Consider the following 16301-nt stretch of genomic DNA (forward strand, 5'->3'; position numbering starts at 1 on the left):
ACTCAACCATAAAAAGGAATGAAGTTCTGATACATGCTATAACATAGATGAACCTTAAAAACATTATGCTGAGGGTCTCTCTGGTGGTCAATGGTTAAGAGTCTGCGTGCAATGCAGGAGATGCAAGGTTGATCCTAGATCCAGAAGGATCCCACGTGCCACAGAACAACTAAGCCTGTGCACCACAACTATTGAGCCTGTGCTCCAGAGACCAGAAGCCGAAACTACTGAGCCCAAGTGCCACAGCTACGGAAGCCCGAGTGCCCCAGAGTCTGTGCTCCACAACAAGAAAAGCCACTGCAATGAGAAGCTTGTGCACCGCGACTAGTTCCCACTCGCCACAGCTAAAAAATGCTCGAACAGCAATGAAGATCCAGCAAAGACAAAATAAATAAATAAATTTATAAAAACAAAAATAAAACTAAACAATTTCCTACATTAGGAAAAAAAACATGTTAAGTATTTCACAATAAAGCAGACAAAAATACAAACATTGTATGATTCCACTTAAATGAACTATCTAAAACAGTCAAATTCAGAGACAAAAGATTAGAGGTTACTGGGGGCTGAGGTTAAGGGGGAAATGAATTATTGCTTAATGATTACATAGCTTCTATCTGAAAGTGAAAGTTACTCAGTTATGTCCAACTCTTTCCAACCCCATGAACTATACAGTCCATGGAATTCTTCAGGCCAGAATACTGGAATGGGTAGCCATTCTCTTCTCCAGGGGATCTTCCCAATCCAGGGATCGAACCCAAGTTTCCCACATTGAAGGCATATTCTTTACCAGCTGAGCCACCAGGGAAGCCCAACTTCTATCTGGGGTGGTGGTTAAAACAAAAAGTTGTAAAAATAGCATCATGGTTGCACAAAATTGTGAATGTAACAAAAGCACAATGGTTAAGACAGCAGATTTGATGTTATATATATTTTAGCATAATAAAAAATAGTTAAATAGCTAAAATGGCAAAGAAAAAACTAAACCCAAAGTCCTCTCTTAATCCACTGTTATTTCCAGTAAATCATAGTATTTTCAGAGAGTTCTTGGCCAAGTGACATCACTTTTGTCTCTCCTGGAGTAGCTTCATATAAAAGGATTTATAAGAAAAATAAGTATAATTAAACATGACAATAAGAATAAATACTAACTTTATTAACCCAAATGGCAATCACTCTTTCAAAATTTGAGCTAATCAGGACAGAGGAAGAGGGACAAAAGATTACTAACAAACTTGTTGTTATATAAGATTTTCAGAATACATGCCATTGAAAATACATGTAAGCGTAAAGCTAATTAATTTCACATATCTATTACTTACTTTTGCCAGTGCCAAGAAATAAAACTTAGAGCCAAATTTCCTATTTCAGATAAATCAGAAATTTTTAGTTATTTTCTATAGATTACAACTATTCCACAACTGTTTCATTAGTGAAACAGCCCTATTATCCCATAAGTTTATGTTATCATATGTGTTTTCTTATGCTGATTTCTTATTAATTTTAAATAATAATTTTAGCTTCCTAGCACTATAACTTTAAGGAGTAGTCATTCTCCTAACAAGTTATAAACATTCTTCAAGGAAAATTACTATTTCTTTGACCTAAGAGTAATAAAAGTTGTTTTGAATTTACTGTCCTTGAAATACTTTCCCATGGTATTTAAGTACACACTTATTTCCACAATTAATTAACATACACATTTAAAGCTCAAATATCATAATTTCCTAGTTGTAAAAAAAGCCAATAAAATTGTTTTTATTTCCAACCAAATTATTTGTCATTTTAAAATCACAATTTGTTTGGTATAAAGCCAAAAGAAACCCAAAATAACAATAAACGATAAACAATGAAAGGAATCTTGTAAAATTTATACCAACCTAACACTATGCAAACTATTAAGTACAACTAGCAAATGTTTTCTTTATTTGTACCCAGGATACCGTATGCAATAAAAAACATTAAATGTCTGCAACAAGCTTCACTTATTCTGCAAATTAGGTTGCTTAAAACGTTAAAGGTCTTCAAGCTTAGTTATTCACCAACTCCCTTTCTCATTATCTAGAGAGAAAATGCATTCTTTTAAAAAGAAGCGCTCATCTGTGGAAACTTTCTAATTAACTTGGTTCAAAGCATGTGCAAGATGGCAGTTTTCTACACTGTTTCAGCATTTTAATTGGTGGAAAATGCTTAGCAGCCTATTCACAACCTCCCCTCCCCACCTTGGTAATTAAGCTAGGGTCAACTCTATGACTAAATGAGCCAATCTTGAGAAACAAATGATTTCTAACATACACAGTATATAGCATATTTAGTTTACAGCAGTCTTTGAACAGTTAATGAGGTAGTAGCTGTGTCACTATGGGAGATTTATACAGAACAAGTTAACCTTCTTAAATGTTGCAGCAGTCATTAAAAATAATTACTAGCAGGGCATTCTAACAATTATTAACATCTATCAGGACATAATTAATTCAAGTTTCATTTCTGACAATGCTAATAACCACCTGCAAACAACTAATCAATATTCACTATTAGTAATGTACTTGTTTTCAAAGCAAGTACACTTTTCTCTAAGGCTTTTTAGATTGAATAAAGTGCAATTTTCAATATTACTACAGTCAATCATCTGTCAACAGTTTTGTTAAAATATGTAGATTGTATCAATATTATGACATAGACAACTCTAAGTCATAACCCACAGCAAATGTGAAAGCAAATAACCAGAGTTTTTTAAGAAACTGTAGAAATGGAAAAGGGTATTAGTTTTAACTCTAGATGCCTCAGTCTTTTCAGCCTCTATTTTTCCCCTGTAAAGAACACATGAATTTTATTTTTAATTAAGATAAATAATCTTAGACCTAGCACACACTTTTATTCCTGCCAGTGAGAATTTATGAGTGCCTGAGAGAGACACTGGCTCTCAAGGTGTTTAGTTATCTACAAAGATCAATGAGCATGAAGCCAGAAAGGGGACATATTTTGTCTACCCAAAGATCATTATTCAAGTCTAGTGTGTGGACTCACTTTCTCTGCCCTTTCAGATCTTATCAGACTGAACCCAGCTTGTCTACTAGAAGACTATTCTTAGATTTTTGTTTAATGACTAATCTATACTTAGAGTAATACTTACATCAATATTTACCTGTACCACTTTCCTGTCTACATCTGCTTTATCTGTCAAAACACTAAACTCTCCTTATCTCCCTGTCACTTACATTCTGGCCAAGCACACTTAAAAGCCTTTTCAGGAAGCAGTAGAGCATAGCACAGGGAAAGAGCACAGTGGTTACATTACAGGCTTTAGATGGAGAATACTCTAGTTCCTATCACAGCTCTGTTATGTGATTTGGGCATGTTCCTTAACTTCTCAAACCTCTTTTCCTCAGTAAAGAGAAATAAAGAAAAATGTCTAGCTCATCGGAATAACAAAATTAAACTCTTGTAAAAGTGGTGTTTAAAATAGCACATCGTAATAAGGTTCTAATAAATATAGGCTATTAGGATTAATTTATCCATTCTGAGGTTATTATTTTCCCATTGCAAAGAAATCAACCAAGAATAGGTAGGAACCTAAGAGACTTAGTTATATATTGAGGGCATCTCTTTTATGCATAACTCTTTTAAGCATTAAGGAATGTCTCTGCCTCAAACAGAACTCTTATACTAGAATGAGATATTCATAAACATGTCTACCTTATTGCTGTACTGCTCTACACTATGAAAACTTTTAAAATGCTGCCCTTTCAATCTTTTATCTATTTTATCAAAATTCTGTTTTTTTCAGCTCATATTCATACACATAAATTTAGTTACTTCAATTACTATTCAATTGGTACAGAATCTGCCTATGATGCAGGAGACCCCAGTTCAATTCCTGGGTTGGGAAGATCTGCTGGAGAATGGATAGGCTACCCACTCCAGTATTCCTGGGCTTCCCTGGTGGCTCAGCTGGTAAAGAATCTGCCTGCAATGTGGAAGACCTCAGTTTGATCCAAGGTTGGGAAGATCCCCTGGAGAAGGGGAAGGGTACCCACTCCAGTATTCTGGCCTGGAGAATTCCACGGACAGTCCATGGGGTTGCAAAGAGTTGGACATGACTGAGTGACTTTCATTTCATTTCAATACCACTGTATCTTAGGCATTTCAACCAGAAGTGCATTCAACATGATTTTGCACATAGGAAGTTCATGAAATACCACTCATGCTTCTTGAGAACACTATTATCAATGTACACTAGGCTGACTTACAAGTGTTCTTTCTAGGTTAGAAACAAAAGCTTACAGACTAATATTAAGTAATTTATTCATTCAATCAATATATGAGTATTTACTTTTTGTCCAAAGTATCTTAGGCACTAGTGATGCTCAGATGAAAGACCCAGTAACTTCCTTTAAGCAACTAAAGGCAAACAAAAAGATAACTAATCCAGTTATTAAGATCCCTGAACTCTGTACCATGATGGCAATATCCACAGGGTGTCAAGGTAGGGGACTTAATTAAACCTAGTACAGTCAGTTAAGTTATTCCAGGGAGACCAATCATTGAGGAATCACAGTGGTCAGCCAAGCAGAGATGCTTACAAAGTAAAAAGACAGAGAAGAATCATGGAAAACCAGCATAATCTATTATCACGGTTTGTTAAAATTAGAGGGAAGGGGAAAAAATGATTGGTGGAAAATAGAGATGTGATAGTAGGTAGACATGGATCATATTCTGAAAAGCATGATTGGGGGGTAAAAACAAACATATAAACTTTGAACAACATAGCATAATGCAGTATTTTAAAATAAATGAGGAAAACTATACCTAGCACATCACATCATATCCATGTCCTCATAGCTACTACTACTTACAATATTAAAAAATGTAAAGAAAAGTACTAGAGATCTAATGAAAATGTTAAGTAACATTAACAATATATGGCAAAAATCACAAAGGGGATATCAGAATTTCCTAAATTTGGAAAATAGCACAGTGATTAACCTCAGACTTGGTGGATTTTATCATTTATTAGGTCTGGGAACTGTGGGCAAGTTACTAACTTTTCCATGCCTTACCTTATTTATTACCCATAAAAACAAGAATCATATAATAGCTTCCTCAAATAATTCAATTAGTATTAAAATTTAGTGAAGAAAAGTATGCAAGACACTTTGCACATATGAATACCAAAATGATTAAGCTTCCCAGAACTGAACTCTACCACACTCACTCACTAGTTTTGAGACTTTGGGAAATTTTTTAGGGTAACATTCTATTTTTTAGGGTAACATTCTCTATTTCATAGGACTGTTGCAAGGAGTAAATGAACTGAGTATAGAACAGTGCCTACAATACATGTTTGTAAATAAATAAAAGTCCACGAATTAAGTAAATACTGGCTATTACTAAAAGAAAAATCTATGTCAGAGTGTCCATATAAATCTAGCTTAAGTGCTAAGCATGATCTATGAGGGGAACAGAAACACAGGCAGGGAAAATTATGGAGTTATTTCAACAATTCAGTAAAGAACCAATGAGGATATGAACTAAAGTTATGAGAGTGGAGAGAACTGGAAAATACTTAAGACTCAACTGGACTCAACAACTGATTATACAAGTGAAAATAGGAAATGAAAACGGAAACTACAGATAGAGGAAAAACATCAAAGATTTTCAGATTTTATCAAAAGAATAAATTGGAATGACATTTGTGATTCAATAAGAGGTACAAATTTCCTATGGAATAGAAATTTCAGAAGGAGGTACCTGTAAACATCAAAGTGGAGCAATCTAGCCAACTGGATATGATGAAAAAGTACAAAGAGAGAAGTTTAAAAATAGTTTTGATCTTACCCATTTGGTATTACTCTCTAAGTGCCCATGATGAAGTTCATGTGCCAATCACTGGCATTCTGAGACATTCCAAGAGTTTAACCACACTAGCTTCTCTTTTCACGTCCTTAAAAATTTTGTAATCTTGGCTTTTCACTAGAGCCCCTCATCTTGCTAAATATTAAGTAATTATAACATCATGTAACTTTAATTAATGACCCCCATTTGCCCATAAAGAATAATCTATTTATGAAAAACCTGCATTTCCTTTCCAATCTATTAGTTCTCTGTACACGACACAATGTTCCTATGTAATGCCAGAAGAGATGAGTAAACTGTATTATGCCTGTCGTCCTCCAATCTTTTCTAAACACACATACTTAAACATGATTAAAATATACTGAAAGACACAAAAATAAGGCAATCATTTGGAATTGCCTTCTGATTCCAACTCTATTTTTTTAAAAAAGTACAGAGACTCTTTTGAGGAGAAAGAACTTAAATCTTACCTGATGCCCCTATATTTGCCTCATCTTCAGGAACCTGATTTTTATCCTTATTTAAATCTTCAACTAAAAGTTTGTCAAAATGCTCAATACAAAGTCGGCTGTCAATCTGATATAACAAAGCAGGGCAAAGGTATGTAAATAGATCAGATGAGATTGGAGAGTTGGCACGATGACCATGGTATTTTAACAACTGAGTGACGTTCAAACACTGCAAGAAAATTGATAAAACAAATTAAGAGTACTTTAAGATTAGGCAGAAAAAGTACTATATAGTAAGATATATTCTAAATATAATTTAAAAATAATCTGCAATATAAATATCTACTACAAAGAATGACTTTTAATAGGAACTTATGATAGGAAAGAATTCAACCTGATTACCCCAAACTTTTTATGGATTTTAACCATTCTCCACTGCAACATATAAAAGATAATGACTTTCTGCCATTAACAAGAATGATTTAAAACTATATTCTCAAGATCCTGAAGGAGTGAAGAAAAAAAATATCACTTCCCTAGTCAAACTACAATCATCAGTTGCTCGAGATTCTTATTTGGTGAAACTGTTAAATAGACTTAAGAGTACTTTAATAACTTTACTGTTAAACAGACTTAAGAGTACTTTAATAACTTTATATTAAAATATAAAAGGATATAGACATTTTTACTACCTAAGGTACCCCAGAAGAATATCATATAGTGAAATTCTATCCCAGTGCTAAAACTGCAAGATTAAAAAACGCAGCTTTATCCACTAGAACTTTTTAAGTACAAAGTATAAAAAAACTAAGAAGAAAACAAATAACAAAAAAAATCTGGACCCATCATTATACAAATATCTAACACTAAGGGAACGGAGTAGCTCTTTTCCACATATACGCACTCTGTTTGCATGCTTGCTTACTGTATCTCCAATGCAAAAACACAAAATCAAAACATACAAACAAATGATTTTCTCATGTCAAGTCTTTACATAAGGTACTACTACCCTATCTAATGCATAGACCATTTCCAGAAATCTTGAAAAAATCCCCATTATGCACCAGGCCTATGAGGATACAAAATAATAAGACTGGTGATCCAGACCCCGCAACTAGAATTGAAAGAGTAAACACTAATGTTTAGTTATGATAATGTCTAGTTATTATCAACAAGAGACTCTAGGATATTACCCATAGTAATAAATTAACAATTTCTTTAAAAATACACTAAGATTTTAAAATTTGCTGAAAACCAAATATCTAGTGATTTGTCTAGTTAAGAAACAAAGATATTTACTTAGATGTAAAACACATTTCAGTAATAAGAGACCAAAACAAAGGTTGAGGTCATCTTCCACAATAGATGCTGCTGAACCTGCTTTTTATGTATCTGAACAAGAATAAATTCAACAGCTTTTCCTAAACTTTAATGAGAGCTAAATATAAGAATAAGGGTATTGATACACTTTTAATGAAACAAAAATGTTTTTAAGGTGAATAGCTGTTTAAAAATTAAGAAGTAATAAATCGAATGTGAAACTATTTAAAGGAGAACAAAAATTTAGAAGAGAACCATCCCATTGCTATTGGCACTTCTCATTATTATATCTGTCTGCATTCAGTGTTCATCTGTCAAAAGCATGAGAAAAGACTAATCTGAGCATGTAGGTCCTATGATAAAGTGACAGAGAAAACAAACCTACCACATGTGCAAAATACCTGACTTTGGAGCTAGATCAGTGACTAGAAATCACTCTGTAGTTAATTCAATAAGTTAATTATTATGAAAGAGAAACTGTCTAAACAAAAAAAGGACTTCAACTTTCAAGCATCTAGAAACAGTAAGCTAACTTGGAGAGTCAAACCAAGTCTTAACCAAGAGAGTAAAATAAGGAATAAAAGAAATATATTTTCTGACAACCTTTAAACATTTAGAATTGAAGGAACCCAAATGTGAAAACAAACAATGCAAGTGAAAATGCAGATAAAAATCTTTAATCTGATTTTTAGCCCTTCCTGTATTTTGTAACTGGAAACAAGTTTGAATACGGTCGTCTATTCCTCTGTTACTTTTCTTTTTCCCTAAGAGCACTTCAGAATCATCTGAGAATTACAGAGCCACTGCCTTATTCTGCTTACCTCATGTTGGCGATCATCTTCATTATGATCTTTGTGACTAGCAGCTGAATAAATTGCACTTTTTTTAACATGTGGTGCTTCTCGCTTTCTAGTATGTCGAAGTTCACCTTCAATATCAGGATCAAGATCTTGGTGTCCATGACCAGGATCATGACCATTATGTTCTGGAAGACGTACATGAGAATGACCTGGGTTATGTACACGATCAGGTTTGTGGACCCGATTATGTTCATACTGTTCACCCTGATCATGGTTAGAGGGAAAACCTGGTGTAATAACCCCAGAATTTTCATTACTTTTCTTCTCTTTTCTCTTCCTCTTTCCTTTTGGTAGCTTACTTTCAGATTGCTCCTGTGTTTTATTGGTCTCTGTTGAAGGTTCATGGCTAGGCTCCCCATGCTCACTGTGAGTAATGGAATCATTAGGAAAATGGCGAGTAGTGTTATGATCAAGGTGATGACGCAAACAGTGGTGATGACATAAGCGATGACTGTGGTCATGCATATGTTTATCATCAGATTTTACAGACACTTCAATTGTCTCTTTCTCTGGATCACACTTACGGTTTCTTTTTGCTGATACACTGGTCACAGTTTGATTTTCTGAATTTAAATGATTATGGGAATGCTGGTGGTTATGCGAGTGAAAATGCTTTCCCTCTTGAACTGCCAAAATATCTAAGTGAGAAACATGATCGTGGCCAAGATCCTCATGATTAATCTCAACTACTTTTATCTCTCCAAGGCCCAAGTTTGTTAAAAGTTTCTCCAGACCAAAAAAGGATAATCTTCCATTTTCACCATAACGGTCAAAAAGTTTTTCAATGTAATATTTTTTTTCATTTTCAGCATCCAGCACTGAAAATTCGCTTGACTCCGATTCTGTCATTCCACGATGGTGTCTGTGATGCTCTTCAGAACCATGGTCATGTTCTTCATGGCAATGGTTGCAATGATGGAAAATAAATGTCAGCAAACAAATGAGGCAAAATTTTGTGTGCATATGTACCTTCATTTCTATTTTTCCTAAAGGGAAAGAAAAATAAGCATTAGTTTATACTTATGCACATTAAAAATAAACAAAACTTTTCAGCTGTTGCCAATTTACTAGGTAAATGTTTTACCTCATTTCTTTCATGATTATGAATTGTCCTTTCCTAATTCAATCCCCTATAAAAATAGCCCCTTTTATCAGAATATTGTATAGCCCTTCAAATTAATACAAATTTGCTTAAAACTCACTTGCAAGATTACTGACTCCCTTTTAAGCACAATACTTTATAGTCTATGTACATTTATACAGGAAATGTTGGCTTCCTTCCTATCTGGTCCTTTACAAAAAAGTTTATTGGTTTCTGTTCTTGAGATCCTGACCAGTACAATAATGCAGTAAGATGAAATACAATAAAAAATATGTAAGAATTGGAAATGAAACTATCATTATTCACAAATGGCAGGACTGGGTATGCAGAAAGTACAAAAGAAACTGTAAGAATTAATAAGTTAATTTAGTACAATTGCTAGACCCAAGGACAATTAACTGTATTTCTCTACACCAGCAATAAATAGATTATGAAATTAGAAAGTTTATAATTCATAGCAGCAAATAGCTAGAAATAAATCTAACAAAAGATGTGTAAGGCTTTTTCATAAAAAAAGGATAACATATTTGGATGTTATAGAGATCCAATGTAATGCCCAACTAAAATTCCAAAAGTTATTTTATGAAAACTGATGAGGTATTTTTAAAATTTATTTATTTATTGTTGGTTGCCCTAGATCTTCATAGCTGTGCAGGGGCTTTCTCTAGTTGTGGAAAGCGGGGGCTACTCTCTAGTTGTGGTGCGCATGCTTCTCATTGCAGTGGCTTCTTGTGTTGCAGAGCACAGGCTTGAGGGCACACGGGCTTCAGCAGTTGTAGCCCTTGGGCTCCAGAGCACAGGCTCAGTAGTGGTGCCACATGGGCTTAGCTGCTCTGTGGCATGTGGGATCTTCCCAGACCAGTATCAAACCCATATTTCCTGCATTGGCAGGCAGATTCTTTACTACTGAGCCACCAGGGAAACCCCTTGATGAGGTATTTTTAATGCTTATATGGAAACAGAAAGGGCCAACGAACAAGGCACTCTGTCTACCAGTTACTAAAGACAGTGTGGATATTTGGTGTGAGAACAAATAAATAATGTAGTATGAAAACAGAAAAAATTCTCTTTTCCTTGGAGCTTAGTCAATTAGATATCCATAAAGAAGAAAACTTGACTCCTACCTCACACCACATGTAAACATCAATTATAGATAGATTGTAAATGTAAATCTAAAACAGTAAATTGTAGAGTAATAAAGGGTCTAAAACTGTACTGCCCAATATAGTATGTTAAAAAAATTACTAAGAAGCACCTTGGCCTCAGGCTTAGTTTGCTCTTAAGCAGACAAAACAAGTTATTTTAAAATTAGTTTTATATGGTGATATCATTAGTTAACACAATGTAGCTTTTTACAAATATCCATAAATACTTTAAATTGGGTTATCATGTAATTATATTACATACCTTTCAACAAGAACCCGTAAGCAGCAAGTTAATTTCACATAGTCCAAAACTTCAGCAGACTCTCACTGAATTGAGTGCTGTTCATTATTTTTGGAAGTAGCCACATGCAGCTACTTAAATTTAAACCAACAAGTTAAATACAGGACTTCCTTGGTGGTACATTAGATAAGAATCCATCTGCCAATGCAGGGGACAAGGGTTTGATCTCTGGTCCAAGAGAATTCCACATGCTGAGGAGAAACTAAGCCCATGCGCCACCAATTACTCAGCCCATGTGATCTAGAACCCATGAGTCACCACTACTGAGCCCACATGCTGGAACCACTGAAGTCCATGCTTTTAGAACCTGTGCTCCACAACAAAAGAAGCCAAGACAAAGAGAAGCCTGTGTATTGCAACTAGAGAGTAGCGCCTGCGCTCTGCAACTACAGAAAAGTCCAAGCACAGCAATTAAGACTCAGTGCAACCAAAAATAAAAATTAACTTTAAATAAACAGCTTCTTGGGAGATCCCTGGCAGTCTAGTGGTTATAACTTGGTGCATTTGCTGCAGTGGCCCATGTTCAATCCCTGGCTGGGGAATTAAGAACCCATAAATCACATGGCACAGCCCCCCAAAATAAAATAAAATAAAATCTGCTTCTCAGTCATGCAGGTACATTTTAAATATTCAACACTAATACATGGCTCATGGCTCTCACACTAAACAGGGTAAACACAGATCATGTCCATCATCACAGAAAGTTCTCCTAGAGAGCATATTTCCAGAATATGGAAGTGAGTCATTCAAGCAATTTTAAAGTTCTCTAGAATAAACAGGTCAAAGTCATTTTCATCCTGTATTTTATTTAACCCACTATATCTTCAGATATTATCATTTCAACATGCAACCAAAATTTATTAATGAAATTTATAACATTTTTTAATACTATGCCTTTGAAATCTGGCATTTATTTTACATGTCAGTTCAGTCACTCAGTTGTGTCCAACTCTTTGAGACCCGATGAACTGCAGCACACCAGGCCTCCCTGGGTAGCCATCACCAACTCCTGGAGGTTGCTCAAACTCATGTCCATCGAGGTGGTGATGCCATCCAACCATCTCATCCTCTGTCATCTTCTCTTCCTGCCTTCAATCTTTCCCAGCCATCAGAGTCTTTTATAATGAGTCAGTTCTTCCCATCATGTGGAGAGAGTATTGGAGTTTCAGCTTAAGTATCAGTTCTTCCAGTGAATATTCAAGATTGATCTCCTTGCAGTCCATGAGACTCTCAAAAGAGTCTTCACTACCACCACAGATGAAAAGCATCAATTCTTTGGCACTCAGCTTTGTTTATAGTCCAACTCTCACATCCATACACGACTACTGGAAAAACCATAGTTTTAACTAGACAACCTTTGTCAGCAAAGTAATCTCTCTGCTTTTTAATATGCTGTCTAGGTTGGTCATAGCTTTTCTTCTAAGCAAATATCTTTCAATTTCATGGCTGAGATCACCATCTTCAGTGATTCTGGAGCCGAAGAAAATAAAGTCTGTCATGGTTTCTATTGTTTCCCCATCTATTTGCCATGAAGTGATGGGACCTGATGCGACGATCTTAGTTTTCTGAATGTTGGGTTTTAAGCCAACTTTTCCACTCTCTTCTTTCACTTTCACCAAGAGGCTCTTTAGTTCTTCAGTTTCTGCCATAAGGGTGGTGTCATCTGTGTATCTGAGGTTACTGATATTTCAGCCAGCAGTCTTGATTCCAGCTTGTGCTTCATTCACCCCAGCATTTCACATGATGTACTCTGCACGTAAGTTAAATAAGCAGGGTAACAATATACATCCTTGACATACTCCTTTCCAGATTTGTTTCCAGTCTGTTATTCCATGTCCCATTCTAACTGCTGCTTCTTGATCTTCCTACAGATTTCTGAGGAGGAAGGCAAGGTGGTCTGGTATTTCCATCTCTTGAAGAATGTTCCCGTTTGTTGTGACACACACAGTCAAAGCCTTTGGCATAGTCAATAAAGCAGAACTAGCTGTTTTTCTGGAACTCTCTTGCTTTTTCAATGATCCAACTGATGTTGGCCATTTGATCTCTGGTTCCTCTGCCTTTTCTAAATCCACCTTAAACATCTGGAAGTTCATGGTTCACGTACTGTTGAAGCCTGGGTTAGATAACTTTGAGCATTTCTGTGCTAGCATGTTAGATGAGTGTAATTGTGAAGTAGTTTGCACATTCTTTGGCATTGCCTTTCTTTGGGACTGGAATGAAAACAGACCTTTTCCAGTCCTATGGCCACTGCTGAGTTTTCCAAATTTGCTGGCATACTGACTATAGCACTTTCACAGCATTATCATTTAGAATTTGAAATAGCTCAACTGCAATTCTACCACCTCCACTAGCTTTGTTCATGGTGAGGCTTCCTAAGGCCCACTTGACCTCACATTCCAGGATATTTGGCTCTGTGGTTATCTGGGTCATGAAAATTTGTTTTCTGTAGTTCTTCTGTGTATTCTTGCCACCTCTGCTTAATACTTTCTGCTTCTGTTAGGTCTATACCATTTCTGTCCTTTCTTGTGTCCATCTTTGCATGAAATTTTCCCTGGGTATCTCTAATTTTCTTGAAGAGATCTCTAGTCTTTCCCATTCTATTGTTTTCTTCTATTTCTTTGCACTGATCACTGAGGAAGGCTTTCTTATCTCTCCTTGCTATTCTCTGGTACTCTGCATTCAAGTGGATATATCTTTCCTTTTCTCCTTTGCCTTTGCCTTCTCTTCTTTGCACAGCTATTTATAAGGCCTCCTCGGACAACCATTTTGCCATTTTCCATTTCTTTTTCTTGGAGATGGCCTTGATCACTGCCTCCTGTACAATGTCATGAATCTACATCCATAGTTCTTCACACACTCTATTAGATCTAATCCCTTGAATCTATTTGTCACTTCCACTATATAATCATAAGGGATCTGATTTAGGTCATACGTGAATGGTCTAGTGGTATTCTCTACTTTCTGCAATGTAAGTCTGAAGGTGACAATAAGGAGTTCATGATCTGAGCCACAGTCAGCTCCTGGTCTTGTTTTTGCTGACTATAGAACTTCTCCATCTTTGGCTACAAAGAATAGAATCAACCTGATTTTGGTATTGACCATCTGGTGATGTCCATGTGTACAGTAGTCTCTTGTGTTGTTGGCAGAGGGTTTTGCTATGACCAGTGCATTCTCTTGGCAAAACTCTGTTAGCCTTTGCCCTGCTTCATTTTGTATTCCAAGGCCAAATTTGCCTGTTACTCCAGCCATCTTTTGAGTTCCTACTTTTGCATTCTAGTCCCCTATAATGAAAAGGACATCTTTTTTTGTGTATTAGTTCTAGAAGGTCTTGGAGGTCTTCATAGGACAGTTCAACTTCAGCTTCTTTAGCATTACTGGTCAGGGCATAGACTTGGATTACTGTGGTAATGAATGAATGGTTGATTTTGGAAACAAACAGAGATCCTCTGTTGGTTTTGAAACTGCACTCAGGAACTGCATTTTGGATTCTTTTGTTGACTATGACAATTCCATTTCTCCTAAGAGATTCTTGCCCACACTAGTAGATATAACAGTCATCTGAGTTAAATTCGCCCATTCCAGTTCATTTCAGTTCACTGATTCCTAAAATGCTGATGTTCACCCTTGCCATCTTCTGTTTGACCACTTCCAATTTACCCTGATGCATGAACCTAACATTCCAGGTTCCAATGCAATATTGTCCTTTACCTCATTGGACTTTACTTCCATAACCAGTCACATCCACAACAGGGCATTGTTTTTGCTTTGGCTCTGTCTCTTCATTCTTTCTGGAGTTAGGTTTTCCACTCTTCTCCAGTAGCATATTGGGCACCTATCGACCTGGGGAGATCACCTTATACTTGGACTTTCCTGGTGGCTCAGATGTAAAGCGTCTGCCTACAGTGTGGGAGATCTTATACTTACAGAACTTAAAAAAAAAAAAATGTATCTATTTTTAATTAAGGATAATTGTTTTACAATATTGTGTTTAGTTTTGGCCATACAGCAACATGCATAAGCCATAATTATACATATGTCCCCTCCCTCTTGAACCTCCCTCCCACTTCCCATTGCTCTAGGTTGTCACACAGCCCTGGTCTGAGTTCCCTGCGTCATACAGCAAATTTCCATACAGTAGGGTATAGGTTTCCATGCTACTCTCTCCATTTGTCCCTCTTCTTCCCAGCATGGTGTCTACAAGTCTGTGCTCTATGTCTGTGTCTTCACTACTGCCCTGCAAATAGGTTCATCTGTATCATTTTTCTAGATTCCATATATATGCACTAATATACAGTATTTTTCTCTGACTTAATTCACTTGCATAATAGGCTCTAGGTTTATACACTTTATTAGAACTGACTCAAATGCATTCCTATCACTGAGTAATATTCCATTGTGTATATGAACCTCAGCTTCTTTATCCATTCATCTGCCGATGGACCTCTAGGTTGCTTCCATGTCCTAGCTATTGTGAACAGTGCCACAATGAACACTGGGTACATGTGTCTTTTTCAATTTCAGATTTCTCAGGGTATACACCTAATGTTGGAATTGCTGGGTCACATGGTAGTTTTATTTCTAGTTTAAGGAATCGCCATACTATCTTCCATAGTGGCTGTTATCAATTTACATTCTCACGATGTAACAGTGCAAGAGGGTTCCCTTTTCTCCACACCCTCTACAGCATTTATTGTTTGAAGATTTTTTGATGATGGCAATTCTGACCCAGGCGAGGTGATCTCTCGTTGTAGTTTTGATTTGCATTTCTTTAATAATGAGTAACGTTGAGCATCTTTTCATGTATATATTAGCCATGTGTATGTCTTCTTTGGAGAAACGTTTGTTTAGGTCTTCTGTCCACTTTTGGATTGAGTTGTTTTTCTGGTATTGAGTTGCATGAGCTTCCTATGTATTTTAGAAATCAATAATTTGTCAATTGTTTCGCTTGCTTTTTTCCCCATTCTGAGGGTTGTTTTTTCACCTTGTTTATAGTTTCTTTTGCTGCGCAAAAGCTTTTAAGTTTAATTAGGTCCCATTTGTTTAGTTTTGTTTTTTTATTTCCACTACTCTAAGAGCTGACTCTAGAATTAGTCATAGAGGATCTTGCTGTGATTTATGTCATAGAGTGTTCTGCCTATGTTTTCCTCTAAGAGCTTTGTAGTTTCTACTCTTACATTTAGTTCTTCAATCCATTTTGAGTTTACCTTTGTGTATGCTGTTAGGAAGTGTTCTAATTTCATTCTTTTACATATAGCTGTCCAGTTTTCC

General features: G+C 35.9%; 1 protein-coding gene across 4 annotated transcripts in view; it reads right to left on the reverse strand.

Annotated features, from left to right (window-relative positions):
* Positions 1 to 16301, reverse strand: part of SLC39A10 (solute carrier family 39 member 10) — a 110846-nt gene that overhangs the window by 29854 nt on the left and 64691 nt on the right. For all 4 annotated transcript variants that reach the window (XM_005676289.3, XM_005676287.3, XM_005676286.3 and 1 more), the window contains 2 exons: positions 8447 to 9471; positions 6327 to 6534 (listed from right to left, as the gene is read on the reverse strand). In XM_005676289.3, coding sequence (XP_005676346.1) covers positions 6327 to 6534; positions 8447 to 9460 — 1222 coding nt within the window. In that variant the 5' untranslated portion in view covers positions 9461 to 9471. The remainder of the gene's footprint in view (positions 1 to 6326; positions 6535 to 8446; positions 9472 to 16301) is intronic.

This window comes from Capra hircus, chromosome 2 (assembly GCF_001704415.2).
Source record: "Capra hircus breed San Clemente chromosome 2, ASM170441v1, whole genome shotgun sequence".
NCBI classification, from domain to species: Eukaryota; Metazoa; Chordata; class Mammalia; order Artiodactyla; family Bovidae; genus Capra; species Capra hircus.